Here is a 19,445-nt window from a genome sequence, read left to right as displayed (position 1 = left end):
AGATTATCTGTAGGTATTTCCATACTGTTATCCCCCCAACCAAGTTCTGGTCTAGGCCATCCTTGTGGGAATTAAATGTCTGAGCTAAGGAAAAGATCGCAGCAGCTCAAGGTGGCAGGAAGTGATCTAGAGCAGAGTAAGCGAGGATCTGTGAAAAGAATGGACAGTGTTCAGAGCCGGATGCCTGACTGAGGTGGGTTGACAATAAAGATGGATTTGTGGACCAAGCATTTCCTATGAACAAATAAGATTAAATAAATGATTTCATAATGTAGTAAAAAAGGACATGGTTTGAGTTATTGAGATTTGGACATTAAAATACAAAATAAGTTTAGAGGAAAAGTAGAATATTATGTTTAAGAACCCTCTCTTTGATTATAGTGTAAAGGATAGAGTATTCTGCATCTCATGATGCTAGACTAGGTAACTTGAGCCAGTCATCCTGTGGAAGGCCACTGAAAAAGCAACAGTATAAAATATTAAAAGTATAAACATGCTAACAAAACAATAAGTAATTACTGGGCAGAGATCAGGAAAGCAAAGAGAAAAATCCAACATGTGGGGTTACTTTTGCCTGAGAAAATATGAAAAAAGTCAATCTGAAAACAGCTAATAAGGTCATGAGCTGAGCTTAAGGTAGCCTTTGGAGGTGGGAGACAAAAATCAAACTCCAGCATCTGTAAAGATCTGGAAACCTGGAAAACCACCCCCTTTTTCAGGTTGGAACCTCAAAGGGCTCCACCCAAGAAGAAAGAGAGAACTTGAAATGAGATAGGCACATACAAATTGATTCCTGAATTCCGGACATTTGGGTGGCCTAGAAAACCATAGTGCTTGGTCCCAGAATACCAGCACCTCCAAGATCCTGGACAAAGCAGTATGATTGTGAAAAAGGTAAAATGACCTTAAGTCTCAAATTATTTCTATAAATCAATTTTCAAATGTAATATCCAGCACTCGAAGATAAACAAGCACAGAAGGAAACAAGACACTATTAGTGACAATCAGAAGAAATGATAATTGACAAAAGAACCTTTTGTGAGGCTGATCAGGACAAAAAGAGAGAGAAGGCACAAATAACCAATATCTGAACTGAAAAGGGCCATAATTATATAGACTCAATTTATTAAAAATCAAATAAGATAATAATAAATAACTGTATTCAAAAAATGAAAATTAGATGAAATGACCAACTTCCTAGAAAAATTTGACTGAAACTGACACAAGAAAAGGCAATAAAACACCTAAATATTTCTAAAACTATTAAAGAAATTGAAACAATAATTTAAAACTTTCCATAAAGAAAACTCTAGTTGAGATAAAACTTGCTGGTTAGTTCTACCAAATATTTTGAAAGAAATAATGCCATTTCTACATAAATTTTGAAATATTTGAAAAAGACAACACATCACAGGTCATTTTATGAGGCAAGTATAATCTTTATATCAAAGCCCAATTAGAACAGCCTGGAAAAGAAAAAGGAAAATCTCACTAATGGAAATAGATGCAAAAAAGTCTAAACATATTGGTAGAACAAATAGTGCTTTATATAAAAATAATACATCATGTCCAACTTGGTTTTATCCCAAACATTCAAGGTGATATTAACATTAGAAAATCAATGCAATTTACAACAATAACAGAGCACAAGAGGTGCTATGTTATCTCAACAGTGGTATTAAAATATTAAAGTCGACATCTTCATGATATAAAGAAAACTACCTATTTGCAAACTAGGAATAGAAGGAAACTTCCTTTCTCTACAAAAGGATATTTACAGGGGAAAAAAAAAAATCTACAGCAAGCATCATAGCTAATGGCAAAATGTTGAAAAGGTGCTATCAACATTCTTACCAAAATTGTACTGGAGGTCCTTTTCATTGCAGAAGAGCAAGAAAAAGAAATAAAAAAACATACGGGCTACACAGGAGGAAAAGAACTGGTATTCACAAATGATGTGATTGAATACACAGAAAACTCAAAAGAATATGTAGATAAATTATTGGAATTAATACAAGAATTTAGGAAGATTACCATAAAAAATAACCCACTGCCATCGAGTTGATTTCAATTTAAAGAACCCTATATTTTTTTTTTTATAGGACAGAGTAGAACTACCCCACAGGGTTTCCAAGACTGTTAATCTTTATGGAAGCAGACTGTCACATCTTTCTCCTTTGGAGCAGCTGGTGGGGTTCAAACTGCCGACCTTTTGGTTAGCAGCCAAGCAATTCAACCACTGTGCCACCAAGGCTACAGAAGATTACAGGATTAAAAAAAAATCATACAAAAACCAGTGGATGTCTGTATAAAAAAAAAAAAAATTCTGCATACCATCCACAAAAAGAAAATGAAGTGTAAGAAAATACATATCGTTTTTCAATAGCATAAGAAAGGTACCTAAGAATAAAGCTAACAAGAGAAGTTTAAGACCTCAACAGTGGTAACTATAAAACTAAAGAGTAAAATTAAAGAAGACGTAAAAATGGAGAAATATACTGTATTATTAGTTAGAGGGTTCAGTATAGCAATGATCTCAATTTTCCCCCAGATTGATCTAATGATTTAACATAATCTCAATTTTAATCCTAATAATTTTTTTTGTTTGTTTTTTTCATGGAATTTAACAAGTTGATTTTAAATTGATATTCACATATATCCAAAGGGCCAAGCATAACAAGATCATCTCAACAAAAACAGAACAAAGTGGTAAGATTCTCTCTACCAGACTAAAAGGTATCTGAAGTTGTAATAATTAGAAAAGTGTGTATTGGCACAAGAATAGACAAACCAATGAAACCAGAGAATCTAGAAACAGATCCGTTCATATATGGACCCTTAGTTTATAAACAACATACCACAGTAGCAGGGAACAGCAGGACTTTCCATAATAGATTCTATGATAAGTAGATATCCATATGGAGAAAAAATAAATTTTAATATCTTCTTCCCTTGATACTTACCTAAAAAAAATCAATTCCATGTGAACTGTAAAACTAAATGTGAATAGCAAAACAACAGCTTTTCAGAAGTTAATTTAGGAGAATATAAAAAATATTCAAAGTAGGGGAAATTTTCTTAATCAAGACACCAATGATAAAGGAAAAGGTTGATTAGTTTGACTATATTAAAATTAAGAACTTCTGCTCATCCAAAGACACAGGTAAGAGAGAGTAAAAGCAAGCCGCAGAGAAGGAGAAGATGTTTGCATTACTTAAATCCAACAGAATTTGCATCCAGACCTACAGGTCATAAAAAACTACAGATTCGTAAAGAAAAGACAGGGGACACAATAGAACACTGAGCAAAAGACTTAAACAGGCACTTTCCAAAAGAGGAAACCAGAAAGGCAATAAACCTGAAATGTGTGGTCAATCTCATTAATTATAAAAGTAATACAAATTCAAATCATAATGAAATACCACTATACATCAACCAGAATAGCTAAATTTAAGGGGAGCAACAAGAATAAGGCTGAATACAAATTGGTACAACCACTTTGGAAAACTTTGGGCATACATGTATATCCTGTGACCCAGCGATTCAATATACCCAGCTGGGTATATACCCTGCATGTACCCATAATATAACTGTAATTGCTAAAAACTTGAAACTATTAAAATGTCCATGAGCAATAGAATGGATAAAATTGTAACATATTCATACAACAGAATATTATCTAACAATAAAAAAGAACAACCTGGAACAAATGCATGAATGAATCTCATAAGCATAATGTTGAGTGAAAGAAGAAAAACACACAAAAAACTCCGAGTTTGACTAACACAATATAAATCCACAGCACAGGCAAAACTAAATAATATTGTTTAGAAAGGGGTAAAGGGAAGTAAATAGGGTGCATTGGTGGTTCAGTGGTAGGATTCTCACCTTCCACGTGGGAGACTCGGGTAGATTCATGACCAGTGCACCTCGTGTGCAGCCACCACCCGTCTGTCACTGGAAGCCTACATATTGCTATGATGCTGAACAGGTTTCAGTGGAGCTTCCAGACTAAGATGGACTAGGAAGAAAGGCCTGGCCATATACTTCCAAAAATCAACCCCTGAAAACTCTATAGATCATGACAGTCCAGTCTGCAACCTGTCATGGGGATGGCCCAGGACCAGGCAGTGCTGTGGTCTATTCTCCATTGGGTCACCCTGATTTGGGGCCGACTCTGTGGCAGCTAACAACAACAACAAAACCAAACCAAAAACCAAACCCATTGCCGTTGAGTCGATTCCGACCCTACAGGACAGAGTAGAACTGCCCCATAGAGTTTCCAAGGAGTGCCTGGTGGATTCGAACTGCTGACCTTTTTGATTAGCAGCCATAGCTCTTAATCACTACACCAATAGGGCTTCCAATAGCAACAAAGGGAAGTAAAATTATAAAGCAAAGCGAAGACATGACTACCATAAAAATAAAAATACAAGATGTAGGGGAGTCGTGATGGGAAAGGGGCATACGAGAGGCCTTTAGGGCCGTGGCAGTATCCTATTTCTTGATCTGGGCGGTGATTACACAGGTGATTGATTGCCTCACAATAATTGGTTAGGTGATTGTCTTACACCAATTTGTTAAGCTAAACGTTTTTGTTTTATGGACTATGTTGCATGTATATTGCATTTCAAAACAGGCTTAAAAAAGAAAAGATTGGTAGTAAAAAGACTGGAGTAGGGCCGTGTAATTGAAAAGAAAAGAGGAAGAGCCAAGAGCAATTTTATCAGGTGGCAATAAGAGAGCTGGATGTGGGGGTGAGGGAAGAGAATCAAAGATGATTTTCAGGTTTCTGGCTTGAACACCTGGGTGGAGGGTGGTGACATCCACCAATGTGCCAGACATATGAAGAAAAGTAGATGCGGAAGGAAAAATAACTGTTTCTGCTTTGCTTATGTTAACTTGGAGGTGCCAATAAAACATATAAAAGATATTAACAGCCAGCATTTGCTGGATATTTTGGACTAGACTCTAGAGTAAGGAGAGATGTCTATTTAATAACATGAAAATTGAATGCTCTAAGCGAGGATGGCGAGACTACGTCTTACATACTTTGGACGTGTTGTCAGGAGGGATCAGTCCCTGGAGAAGGACATCATGCTTGGCAAAGTACAGAGTCAGCGGAAAAAAGGAAGATCCTCAACGAGGTGGATTGAGACAGTGGTTGCAATAATGAGCTCAAGCATAACAACGGTTGTAAGGATGGCGCAGGACCGGGCAGTGTTTAGTTCTGTTTTGTATAGGGTCGCTATGAGTTGGAACCGACTTGGCGGTACCTAACAACAACAACAAGTGAGGAAGAGATATTCAAAGGAGGGCATGTAGAAATAGGAACAGAAAGTGCCTAGGACTGAAGCCAGAGAAATACCAGTATATAAGGGATGGGTAACGATGAAGAGCTGTAAGCAATTCTGAGAAGGACAAGAGATGTAGGAAGAAAATGAAGGGAGCATTGTGTCATGGAAACCAAAAGTAAAGAATGCTTCAAAAACGAAGAAGGCCACAGTGAAAATTACTGCCCACAAATGGAGGATGATAAGGAATGAAAAATGTCCTATTTGATGAGGGTCAAGATCACCTATGATCTTGGCCAGAGTAGAATCAGGGGAACTATGGTGGCAAATTTGCAAATGCCATAGATTGGGACATTGAGTAGGCAGGGAAGATGTGGAGGATATGAATGCAGGGCTTCAAAAAGTTTGGATGTAAAGGAGAGGGAAAATAGAGTGATAATAATAAAGGCTAACACATATATAACAGTTACTCTGTACTAGACACTAATACTACTGTTGTCCTCATTTTAGAGATGAAGGGATTCAGGGACATAGGTTAAATAACTTACCCAAGGTCACACAGTAAACAAGTAGCAGAGTCTAGATTTAAACCTGGTCCCGGACTCTCCAGAAGTAGCTTAAAGGAATGTTTGTGTTAGGGGAAGAGGTTTTTTGTTTTGTTTTGTTTTAATGCAAAAGAATTTGTCATATGTGAATACTAAAACAAAGAAGAAGTAGAAAGGGCGCAGTTGAAGATACAAGACAGGAAGGGATAATCAACAGTCAAGTCGGTGAGAAGGAAGTTTGGTGGGAATCTACATCACAGGAGGCAAGACTTGTCTTACACGGGGACACCTCTGCCACTCACCCTGCCAGATAGGAGGGATGAATAGATCCTGAGGCAAGAATTGGTAGGTTTGATGGTTTGAAATTGAGTTCCCATCAGATGTCTTCTATTTTCTCTGTAAAACAGTAGATTAAGCCAGAGTTTAATCTGATTGCTGAGAGGGGTGCATTTCGGGAAAGGAAACAGAATTGGAGGTTTACAAAGGGTTCTCTGACATTTCACCTAGATTTCCTCCTCCTTTTTTTTTTCTGTCTGCACCTCAGCTTGCTTTGCTCCTCTGCCATCGTTAGCATTCCTTTAAATGCACAGAGCTTCCTTGTCCCATCTGTGTATGTTTCGCCTAGTGTATTTTAGTTCCTTCAATTGAACATTGCTAGCAACTTTGTATGAGTCAAGAAGGAAAACATAGAGAAAGGAGAGAGAGAGAAAGAGGAATTCTTTTGTGTTGTTTCTTAAACTTTCAAATGTCATTGGGATCAGAAAGATGGGGTTCAAATACCCTGTCCCATTCTAGAATAAAGTGTAGTGAGTTTAGACCCCTGCCCTATTTGGCCATAAAATATCTCTGGATTTATTCTGTCTCTCCACCTCTCCTTTGACATTTATTTATGTCATGTAAATACATTTTTATATAAGGTACTTATTCCCTATTTTGTTTTCACGTTGCAATTTGTGCATACTTTTTATCATGTTTATTTTTTTCTGCTATAAGAATTTGTGTACTTCCTTGCAGACTTTTTGAGATCCTATATCATTTATTCTTGTATTGACATTAGTATCCAGCAGAGTTCCCAGAAGTTATCATCCAGGTTTCTGACTCCGCTCTCCCAGGACAACCCTGCTCCTGTGGGTATCCTCATGGGACCACCAGTGAGCAGGTAGAATTTTCCCAGAAGACTCAGAAATACATGAGAAAAATATGCTAATTAAATAGCACCAATGTCATTTGGCATCCAAAGCTGAATATTTCCTACTAATTACATTTCCTGCCCCAAATGAAATCTAATAAGCAGATCAGAGGTCTACAATGAGATTAAACATCAGATCTTGCAATAATAAAATACAACAATATTGAGATGATCCAAATTTTAATATGAGCCTTTTTAACATTTTTAATATTTTTCTGTTTTTAATATTTCTAAGGAAGAAATTGAAGTCCAAAGATTAAAACCTCTTGGAAGAAAAATTCCAGACACATTAAAATACAAAAAAAAAAAAAAAATTAAAGTCTGAAATTAAATTCTCTTTTGTGAGTGACTCCCTTCCTCCGACTTCTTATTCTGCTTAATATCAGCTGAGAGAAGGTTTTCAATGTCTGGATGGAGTTGGAGTGGTTTCAGCAATGCTGTCTGGACTGTCTCATAGTGGAACTAAATAATTTTTTTCCAGGATCTCGGAGGTTATATTTGCTTAATGCCAAGACTGTCATGAGCCACCCTCTTAGAGAGTTCAAAGAATTAATAGGACATACAAGATTATCACAGCACAGTCTCCATACCCACCAATTAAAAAAAAAAAAAGGGCCAATCCCCAGCCTCACTCTAGTCTTAGTTAATCCCAAGCAAACTTCTACTCCTAGAGCCCACAAACAAAGTCTCCACAGACCATAGATAAGGCCCAGTCACAAGTGAGGAAAGCAGAGGAAATAAATTCTTTGTTTAGCTCAGCTGACAGTCACTTGATGCCAGTTCACCCAGAACATTTGAACTTAAACTCAATTGTGAGAAGCCCTCCAGCACAAGGTAAATTTTGACACTAAGCATTTACTATTTTGGGAGTGAGTGGAAACCACCTCTGTACCTTTCTTTTCCATTGCATATATGCAAATCTCCATCATTTCACTTCCCCTTTGATTTCCGTGCTTACGATAGCTCAGTCATGAATTGAGTGAGGAATCTCTTAAGGGACACAGCGTCTGCACTCTGAAGCAAGCAGATGGGCTGTTGGTTTTTGTGGAATTGTATTGGCCTGAGAAGCCTGCCTCTTCTGAAATATTTTCACCTTGTCCTCACGTCTGCTTCAGTTGGGAAATAAATCTCAACAGATTCCTGAAATGATGATACTGCTTTGGATATTTCCAAAGCCTGTGTCCCAAAGGGCCCAGTGAGAGCCAATCCTTCCCAAATGTGCACCTCAAGAACCGGACTTCCTCCTATTTTGAATTTCATAAATTATTGGCTATTTGTAATAGGATACAGGCCGCATCTGTATGCCCAGCTATAATAACTGTAGAGTCTTGAAACTTACCCAGTAATTTCTTAAATATTATCCAGTCTTGAGCCTAGGGGAGACCACATGAATTCAAGACTGGTCCTTCCAGTTTCCTTCTTGGGCCTGAATGCAGGGTAGAATTTGAGGTGACTAATTTTTTTTAATAGAGGGAGCCTACCCAGGTATGCACAGGAGCCCTGGTGGAACACTGGTTAAAGCGCTCAGTTTTTAACCAAAAGGTTGGCAGTTTAAACCCACTAGATGCTCCATAGGCTTCTGTAAAGACTCACAACCTTGGAAATCCCACGGAGCAGTTCTACTCTGTTACCTGGGTATGGCATTAAAGATTTGAAGCTACATCCGTATCGGTGCTCTGCAGCACACAAGGAACCTTACAGCCAAAAAACTAAAAGATATTATTCCAGGCACCTAAAAAAGAAGTAAAGATTTCATTTTTCCCTAAAAAAGACTGTTTGCCTTGGACATGGCTACCTAAGAAAGCCTACTCAGATCACCCCAAAACTTTCTGAGCCTTGTCTTAGGCTGGGTTCTCTAGAGAAGCAAAACCAGTAAAGAGTATAAATGTATATGTAGAGAGATTTACATTAAGGAAATGGCTCATGAAGTTGTACAGGCTGAAACATCTCAAGTCCATGGGTCAGGCTGGAGGATTTTCCTGATTCATGTAGTTGCAGGGGCTGGTGAGCCCAATGTTGGCAGATCAGCCAGCAAGGCTCTGGCTCACAGGTTGTGATGATGGACAAATCCCAAGATCAGCAGGCAAGGGTGCAGGTAAGCTGCTAACTCAAGTCCCAAGAACTGGAGATCAGATAAACAGGAGCCAGCTGCAGGATCCAGAGAGAGCAAAAGCCCACCAGCCTTACCAGAAAGTCCACCTATATTGGATGCAGGCCATACCTCCAAGGAAACTACCTTTCAACTGATTGGTTACTCATAGCAGATCCCATCACGGAGGTGATTACATTATATCAGATCTCATTATGGAGGCGATCATATCATTATACAACTGCCAAACTACATCATAACTGCCAAACCACTGAGAATCATGGCCTGGCCAAATTAACACACAACCTTAATGATCATGAGTCCCCCTCACAGCCCCCAAAACTTTGTTGCTAAGCAGCCCTTGTGGCCACCCATGAGCTTGCTGCCGACAATTAAACCCTTGCCTCCTCTGTCACTGCTTACAGAGGACTTCACAGCTCTCTTGAGGCCCCTAATGGAGTTATCGTACCTTTTGCTTATCACCACAGATGGGTATAGTCCTGCCTCTATAGAAACAACCACTAGCCTATGAACGAAGCCTCCATAAGCTGATGTCACCCACCACGGTGACAAAACCATGGCCCTAAGACTGCAGGCCTTACCTGGGCTTAGTAGTGAAGTTTAAAAGTCCACTATGAGCCTCTTTAAGGTCCATAGCCAAAATGCTCTGATCTCTTACTACAGCCCCAGATCAAAAGCCACAGGTCCTGGTCCCACCAAAAGTTTCTCCTTGTGAACAAGTGGCTCCCTTCATGTTGGTTCCTTTGTTGTGTTTCTCTTCATTTTAAGCCCGTGCACCAATTGTTTGTATCTCTCAAGCTTGCTTTCAAAACTCTAGGCACCTCTCCCTCCCTCCTCCCTGCCAAGTGTAGGGGCAGGTCTGTGCTTCTTCACTGACCTCAAGCAGTAGGCTGGCATCCAAGGGGAAAAGTATGGAGCTGGGTTAAGCATGTTTAATTTATTCTTCGCAAACTTACAAATCAGACAATTCACTTCACCTCTCCTGGGGTGGAGTGAGTTAAGAAGCAGAGTTGGCAAATGCCCAATTAAATTTGAATTTCATATATAAAATGAGTAATTTTTAGTGTAAGTATATCCCAAATATTGCATGGGACATACTTATACCAAAGTTATTTGTTTTCCGGAAATTTGAGTTTAACTACGCACCCTGGTAACCATAAGGTAAGTATCAGTCAGGCGCTAGGTTCTGGGAATATAAAATGAACATGAACTAGCTCCTGCCCTACAGAGGGGAAACTAGAAAAGCCAATAAAGTCCAAAAGGCTGCTTTTTGAGCATCTCTTTGCACCACAGGAAACAAATGGTAGCAGTAATCATCAGCACCTTTACGTTGGACCATAAAACCAGTTGCATTTGTTCATGTGTAGAATAAGTCTGACTGTCACATGCCATATATCAAAACTATCCTTGTTCAATTGAGCCTTCATTTTGTCGATGGCTATGTTGGGCACGGAGAAATCAATAGTGAGCCAGAGAGGTGGAGCCAAGATGGCAGAATAGACAGACGCTTCTGGCAAGCCCTCTTTACAACAAAGACCCCAAAAAACAAGTGAAATGAGTATATTTGTGACAAGCTGGGAGCGCTGAGCTTCAAAGGCAAGCTTAGAAAATGAACTGAGGGTCAGGGGGAGGAAGAGACCATTTAGAAGTAGAGAGGAGTTACCAGACCTGAGTCATGGGGAGCCCTTACGCATCATTCCTGGAGTGGTGGCAGTAGCAGTGGGCTGGTACTAGCATTCCACTGCAGTTTCCTCAGGGAGAAGCAGCCAGCCCCATAGCCTACTCACACCTCCGGAACCTGAGAGAAATGGTGCTCTTGGCAAAAGCTAAGTACCTGCGCATATTTTACTGTGCCCCTCCACCCCCCAAGCCAGAGTCAGTGGCTGAATTCCCTGGGCCTGAGATAGGCCCTGTTGAGCACCTAGAACCATCCACCCAGCCTAGGGGAAGGAAAAAATTTGCAACTGGGGGAAAAGATAATTTGCTAACTCCACTGACCAGGGGAGCTCAGACAGAAGCGGCTCCTGTCCAGGCATAAACCATCCATGGACTTTGAGCACCTTTCCCTTCTGCATGGACCAGTGTGGGTCTATTTCAGGAGAATAGGCCCTTGTTGGCAAACTCCAACCATTTCAGCTGTGCAGTGGAGAGGTGGGTGTTTGATGTTTGACATTGCTTTGCCTATTAAACAAGGTAGTAACCTACCCACATCAGCGACCTAAGGACTGGTAGCTCCACTCAGGTCACCCAGCCACCTGCCACAGGGGTCCAAAGATACTGGCACCTCCCAGTCCTTACAACCAAAAAATTTGGGTGCACTTGGTCTGTCTGCAGAACCCACCCACCTGCACACTTTAGGGAACAGGGACGTGCTTTCCTCAGAGACACTCAGAGATTGGTTCTCAGCCCCCTGCCTTGTTCAGAGCATGACCCCCTGCTGCAATCAGATATCAGTATATACGTCAATCACCCCTTAGCCTCTAAGACTGTAGGACAGAGCCTGTACCACACACTTGATGATCAGCTACCTGGAAACTTGAGCTGAATTCATACAAGAAAACTGAATGGGCTCCTAGACTGATATACCTGATAATAGCTCTAGCCATCTGGGTACAGGACGTCAGAGCTTCAAAGGCAAAAACAATCAAGCTAGCTCACTCAAGCAACCCATAGGGGTATACCAAAACAAAACAAAGCAAGAAGCTACGACATAGTAAGTGGACATAAACTAATACAATAACTTATAGATGGCTTGGAGATAGCAGTCAATATCAAGTCACATAAAGAAACAGATCATGATCACCTCAATAGGCTCTCAAAGCAAAGAATCAAGGGGTCTTCTACACGAAAGTGCATTCCTGGAATTACCAGAGCCAGAATACAAGAGTTTAATATATAGAACCCTTCAAGACATCAGGAAGGAAATGAGACAATACGCAGAACAAGTCAAGGAACACACAGATAAAGCAATTGAAGAAATTAGAAAGATTAGTCAGGAACATAATGAAAAGTTGAATAAGCTGGAAAAATCCATAGGCAGGCAGCAATCAGAAGTTCAGAAGATTAACAATAAAATTACAGAATTAGACAACTCAGTAGAAAGTCAGAGTAGCAGAATTGAGCAAGTAGAAGCTAGAATTTCTGAACTTGAAGATAAATCACTTAGCACTAATGTATTTGAAGAAAAATCAGATAAAAGAATTAAAAAAGATGAAGAAACCTTAAGAATCATGTAGCACTCTATCAAGAGAAATAACCTACGAGTGATTGGAGTACGAGAACAGAGAGGGATAACAGAAAACACAGAGAGAATTGTTGAAGATTTGTTGGCAGAAAACTTCCCTGATATTGGGAAAGATGAGAAGCTATCTATCCAAGATGCTCATCGAGCTCCACATAAGGTAGATTTTAAAAGAAAGTCACCAAGACATATTATAATCAAACTTGCGAAAACCAAAGATAAAGAGAGAATTATAAGAGCAGTGAGAGATAAACAAAAAGTCACCTACAAAGAAGGGCCAATAAGAATAAGCTCAGACTGCTTGACAGAAACCATGCAGGCAAGAAGGCAATGAATGGGATAGCATATTTAAAAAATTGAAGGAAAAAAATTGCCAGCCAAGAATCATATATCCAGCAAAACTGCCTCTTAAATATGAAGGTGAAATTAAGACATTTCCAGATAAACAGAAGTTTACGGAATTCATAAAAGCCAAACCAAAACTACAAGAGATACTAAACAGAGTTCTTTGGTTAGAAAATCAATAATATCAGGTATCAATCCAAGACTAGAACACCGGGCAGAGCAACCAGAAGTCAACCCAGACAGAGAAATCCAAAAAAACAAAGCAAGATTATCAAAAAAAAAAGCTCAAAACAGGGTAACTGCGATGTTACATAAAAGAAGACAACATTAAAACAATAAAGAGGGACTAAGAAATGTAATCACAGATCTTCCATATGGACAGGAGGATACAGTGATACAAAGAAATAAAAGTTAGGTTTAAATTTAGAAAAATAGGGGTAAATAATAAGGTAATCACAAAGGAGACAAACTATCCTACTCATCAAAATAAAATACAAGAAAAAAATAGAGACTCAGTGGAAACAAAGACAACAACAAATATGAGGAAAGGACAATATTTAAAGATAATCTGCTCAGCACATAAAATCAAGTGGGAAAAAGAAACTGTTAACAACACACAAAAAAAGACGTCAAAATGACAGCACTAAATTCATACCCATCCATAATTACCCTGAATGTCAATGGACTAAACGCACCAATAAAGAGACAAAGAGTGGCAGAATGGATTAAAAAACACAATCCATCTATATGCTGCCTACAAGAAACACACCTTAGACTTAGAGACACAAACAAAGTAATACTAAGAGGATGGAACAAATATATCAAGCCAACAACAATCAAAAAAGAGCAGGAGTGGCAATATTAATTTCTGACAAAATAGACTTTAAAGTTAAATCCATCAGAAAGGATAAGGAAGGACACCATATAATGATTAAAGGGACAATATACCAAGAAGATATAAGCATATTAAATATTTATGCACCCAATGGCAGGGCTGCAAGATACATAAAACAAACTCTATCAGCATTGAAAAGTGAGATAGACAGCTCCACAATAACAGGAGACTTCAACACACCACTTTCAGTGAAGGACAGGACATCCAGAAAGAAGTTCAATAAAGACATGGAAGATCTAAATGCCACAATCAACCAACTTGACCTTGTAGACATATACAGAACACTCCACCCAACAGCAACCAAGTACACTTTCTTTTCTAGTGCACGTGGAACATTCTCTAGACTAGACCACATATTAGGTCATAAAGCAAGCCTTAGCAGAATCCAAAACACTGAAATATTACAAAGCATCTTCTCTGTCCATAAGGCCATAAAAGTGGAAATCAATAACGGGAAAAACAGGGAAAAGAAATCAAACACTTGGAAATTGAACACAATCCTGCTGAAAAAAGACTAGATTATAAAAGACATTAAGGATGGAATATAGAAATTCATAGAGTCCAGTGAGAATGAAAACGCTTCCAAGGCTGTAAGTCTCTACGGAGGCAGATTGCCACATCTTTCTCCCATAGAGCGGCTAATAGGTTCCGACTGAAGATCTCTTGGTTAGCGGCCAGGTGCTTAACCACTGTGCCATAACAGGGCTCCTAAAAAAAAAAAAAAAAAAGCTCCTTAGGGGGTGGTAATGAAAAAAATGTTGAGAAACACTGGTCCAGAGTTTCTCACAGTCCACCCAATGCTCCCTCAAAATATTTATCGAATGTCTACCTTGAGGAAAGAATTGTGAGAGGCACAGGGAATGTAACAGTGAATAAGACAAGCATGGGCCTTTCTGTGATAGTAGGGGAGAAAGACACAAAAACAAGCAAGAAATTAGAGAAAATAATTACAAATTTTATTATGAAAAAAAGCACATGGGGGCTGGAAACAGGAACTAATGAGATGGGGACCTCTGAACACCAGAGCAAGCAAGGTCACTCTGAAAGGCTCTGGTTTGAAAATAGGGGTTCTTATCTGTATGCTTGTACAGATCCGGTTGCGGCTTTGGGACAGCCCCTTTTGCTTATCTGCAAATTTCTACTACTTCCCTGTTCAGCAGCTTCATGCCAACTTAGGTTTAAGGCCAAGAAGGCTTTTGTATCTGCTTTGACACCTTGACTTTTTGTCACCACATTTTAAGATGTGTTTTTATATTAGGAGACTTAGGAACTTAAGGCTGTGTGAATTTGGTTCATGAAAGGGTAGTCCATTTGGAAAATGAAGAAAAAGTTATTTGAGTCCTAGAAAATCCACAGTTTGGCACTTTCAGAGAACTCAGGGAAAATGTTGGAGCTATTTCTCCTGCGAACCCTGTCCTGTGGGAAGGTGACTCCTTTATAAAATCATTTGTATGAGATTCACCGCTGCCAGGATTGAAATATGAGCAGCTTTTCAGAAGGCAGCCACATTTTCAGAACCAAAAGGCAAGATATGTTACTAGGTTCTGCTACTTCCCCTTTTCTAATTCTTGCTGTCCTTGTCTGAGCAGCTGCCTCCAGCCCTCCTCCCTGGATGGAAGATAAACGTGGCATTTGATGAGACAGGCTCAGTCCTTAGCCAGGTAGCCAGGTCTCCAGGTCTCCATGCATCTGTGGCTGCTGCTGTTGCTGGTGCTGGGTGAGTAGACAGGCGGGAAGGGTCAGCTGCCTCAGCTCCTTAGATCTGTCAGGGAAATGTTGGGGATTTTCTGTCTCTGCCTTCACTCAGAATTTCAGAGACAGGTAGCAAGAAACAGGAAAGAGCAGGGCAGGAAAACCAACAGGTTTCAAATACAACCATCAGGACAAACCAAGTGTGTTAACCTTTGTTGCTCACCCGTTTCTTTTTTAGTCTGGTAGTAAACTTTTTTCTTAATTGTGTTTTAGCTGAAAGTTTACAGCTCATTAGTTTCTCATACAAAAATTTATACACACACTGTTATGTGACCCTAGTTGCTATTCCTATAATGTGACCGCCCATTTCTCCTTTCCACCCTAGATTTCCCAAGTCCATTCAACCAGCTCCTAACCATTTCTGCCTCCTCACCCTGCCTCTGGACAAGGGCTTCACAAAAGCACGCTCTTCACGAATTATCATTTTATGCCTTACAGTCCACTCTATTCTTTGTCTGAAGAGTTGGCTTCGGGAATGGTTTTAGTTCTGGGTTAACAGAGAGTCCAGGGGCCATGTCTTTTGGGATTCCTCCAGTCTCAGTCAAACCATTAAGTCTGGTCTTTTTACTGGAATTTGAGTTCTGAACCTCTTTTTTCTCCTGTTCCGTCAGGGACTCTCTGTTGTGTTCCCTGTCAGGGCAGTCATTTGTGGTAGCCAGGCACCATCTATTTCTTCTGGTCTCAGGCTGATGGGGTCCGTGGTTTATGTGGTCATTTTTGTCTCTTGGGTTAATATTTTCCCCGTGTCTTTGGTGTTCTTTATTCTCTTTGGTCCAGGTGTGTTGGGGCAAATTGATCGTCTTAGATGGCCGCTTAATAGCTTTTAAGACCCCAAAGGCCACTCACCAAAGTGGGATGCAGAACATTTTCTTAATAAATTTTATTATGCCAATTGACCTAGATGTCCCCAGAAACCATGGTCCCTAGACGCCCACCTCTGCTACACTGTCCCTCAAAATGTTTGGTTGTATTCAGGAAACTTCTTAGCTTTTGGTTTAGTCCAGTGGTACTGACTTCCCATGTGTTATGTGTTGTCCTTCCCTTCACATAAGACAATTCTTGTCTATATCTAGTTAGTGAATTCCCCTCTCCCTCCCTCCCCACCCTAGTAACCATCAAAGAATGTTTTCTTCTGTTTAAACCTTTTCTTGAGTTCTTATATTAGTGGTCTCATACAATATTTGTCCTTTTACAACTGACTGATTTCACTCAGCATAGTGCCTTCCAGATTCCTCCATGCTATGAGATGCTTCACTGGTTCATTGTTGTTCTTTATTGTTACATACTATTCCATTGTGTGACTATACCATAATTTGTTTATCCATTCATCTATTGATGGGCATATAGGTTGTTTCCATTTTTTTGCAATTGTAAACAGTGCTGCAATGAACATGGGTGTGCATGTATCTATTTGTGTGACGGCTCTTATTTCTCTAGGACATATTCCAAGGAGTGGGATTGCTGGATCTTAAAAAAAAAAACGTTGCCGTCAAGTCCGCTCCGACTCATAGCGACACTATAGGACAGAGTAGAACTGCCCCATAGGGTTTCCAAGAAGCACCTGTTGGATTCGAACTGCTAAACTTCTGGTTAGCAGCCATAGCACTTAACCACTACGCTGCCAGGGTTTCCTGCTGGGTCTTAAGGTACTTCTATTTCTAGCTTTTTAAGGACGTGCCAAATTGATTTCCATTTTACATTCCCCCAAGCAGTGTACAAGTGTTCCAGTCTCTCCACAACATCTCCAACATTTATTATTTTGTGTTTTTTTTTTTTAATTAATGCCAGCCTTGTCGGGGTGAGATGGTTTCTCATTGTAGTTTTGTTTTGCATTTCTCTAATGGCTAATGATCATAAACTTTTCCTCATGTATCTGTTAGCTGCCTGAATGTCTTCTTTGGTGAAGTGCCTGTTCATACTCTTTGCCCATTTTTTAATTAGGTTATTTGTCTTTTTGTTGTTGAGGTTGTACAGTACCTTGTTGATTTTAGAGATTAGACCCTGATCAGATTTGTCATAGCTAAAAATTTTTTCTGAGTCTGTAGGTAATCCTTTTCCTTTTTTGGTGAAGTCTTTTCATGAGTATAAGTGTTCGATTTTTAAGAGCTCCCAGTTATCTAGCTTCTCTTCTGGTGTTTGTGCATTGTTAGTTATGATTTGTATTCTATTTATGCCATGTATTTGGGCTCTTAGCATTGTCCCTATTTTTTTCTTCTGTGATATTTTTCATTTTAGATTTTATATTTAGATCTTTGATCCATTTTGAGTTCGTTTTCATGCATTGTGTGAGGTATGGGTCTTTTTTCATTTTTTGCAGATGTATATCCAGTTATGCCAGCATCATTTGTTAAAGAGATTGTCTTTTCCCCATTTAACAGACTTTGGGCCTTTATCAAATATCAGCTGCTCATAGGTGGATGAATTTACGTTTGGATTCTCAATTCTGTTCCGCTGGTCTAAGTAGCTGTTGCTGTACCAGTGCAAGGCTGTTTTGACTACCATGGTGGTATAATATGTTCTAAAATCAAGTAGCGTGAGGCCTCCTACTTTGTTCTTCTTCTTCAGTAAGGGTTTACTTATCCAAGCCTTTTCCCAGTCCATATGAAGTTGGTGCTCTGTCCCATTAAAAAATGTCATTGGAATTTGGATCAGGATTGCATTGTATCTGTAGATCACTTTGGGTAGAACTGACAGTTTCACAATGTTGTGTCTTCTATCCATGAGCAGGCATGTTTTTCCACCTGCTTAGGTCTCTTTTGGTTCCTTGCAGTAGTGTCTTGTAGTTTTCTTTGTATAGGTCTTTTACATCTCTGGTTAGATTTATTCCTAAGTATTTTGTCTTCTTGCAGCTATTGTAAATGGTATTGAATTGGTGATTTCCTCTTCAAAGTTCTCTTTGTTGTTGTAGAGGCATCCAACTGATTTTTGTATGTTTATCTTCTATCCTGATACTTTGCTGAACTCTTCTGTTAGTTCCAGTAGTTTTCTTGTGGATTCTTTGGGGCTTTCTGGTATATAAGATCATATCACCTGCAAATAGGGATACTTTTGCTTCTTCCATATGAATTTGGATGTTCTTTATTTATTTATTTATTTATCTATTTATTTATTTATTTATCTATTTATCTATCTATTTATTTATTTATTTATTTTTCTAGCCTAATTGCTCTGCCTAGGACCTCCAGCACAATGTTCAATAAGAGTGGTGATAAAGGGCATCCTTGTCTGGTTCCCGATCTCAGTGGGAATGCTTTCAGGTTCTCTCCATTTAAGCTGATGTTGGCTGTTGGCTTTGTATAAATGCTTTTCATTATGTTGAGGAATCTTCCTTCCATTCCTATTTTGCTGAGAGTTTTTATCATTAATGGTTGTTGGACTTTGTCAAATGGCTTTTCTGTATCAATTGATGGATCATGTGGTTCTTATCTTTTGTTTTATTTATGTGATGGATTACATTGATTGCTTTTCTAAGTTGAACCGTCCTTGCATAAATATTGAATCCCACTTGGTCATGGTGAATTGTTTTTTTGATACGTTGTTGAATTCTATTGTCTAGAATTTTGTTGAGGATCTTTGCATCTATGCTCAAGAGGGATATTAGTCTGTAATTTTCTTTTTTTGTGGTATCTTTACCTGGTTTTCATGTCAGGGTTATGCTGGCTTTATAGAATGAGTTTGGGAGTATTCCATCTTTTTCTATGCTCTGAAATAACTTTAATAGTAGTGGTGTGAACTCTTCTCTGAAAGTTTGGTAGAATTCTTCAGGGAAGTCGTCAGGGTCAAGGCTGTTTTTTGTTGGGAGTTTTTTAATTACCTTTTCAATCTCTTGTTTTGTTACAGGTTTGTTTAGTTAGTTGTTCTACCTCTGTTTGTGTTAGTTTAGGTAGGTAGTGCGTTTCTACAAATTTGTCCATGTCCTCCAGGTTTTCAAATTTGTTAGAGTACAATTTTTCATAGTATTCTGTTATGATTCGTTTAATTTCAGTTTGGTCTGTTGTGATATCACCCATCTCATTTCTTACTTTGGTTATTTGCTTCCTCTTCTGTTTTTCTTTTATCAGTTTGGCCAATGGT

The 19,445-nt window shown here is 39.1% G+C and overlaps 1 protein-coding gene across 7 annotated transcripts in view; it reads left to right on the top strand.

Annotated features, from left to right (window-relative positions):
- Window positions 1-14,962: 14,962 nt before the first annotated feature.
- Window positions 14,963-19,445, top strand: part of FCRL3 (Fc receptor like 3) — a 50,588-nt gene continuing 46,105 nt past the window's right edge. For all 7 annotated transcript variants that reach the window (XM_049880863.1, XM_049880866.1, XM_049880865.1 and 4 more), the window contains exons 1-2: window positions 14,963-15,045; window positions 15,209-15,336. In XM_049880863.1, the coding sequence (XP_049736820.1) occupies window positions 15,303-15,336 (34 nt within the window). In that variant the 5' untranslated portion in view covers window positions 14,963-15,045; window positions 15,209-15,302. The remainder of the gene's footprint in view (window positions 15,046-15,208; window positions 15,337-19,445) is intronic.

The sequence above is a fragment of the Elephas maximus genome, chromosome 3 (genome assembly GCF_024166365.1).
Source record: "Elephas maximus indicus isolate mEleMax1 chromosome 3, mEleMax1 primary haplotype, whole genome shotgun sequence".
NCBI classification, from domain to species: Eukaryota; Metazoa; Chordata; class Mammalia; order Proboscidea; family Elephantidae; genus Elephas; species Elephas maximus.
The sequence above is the reverse complement of the archived record's forward strand: the minus strand, read 5'-3'. Positions and strand labels throughout refer to the sequence as shown.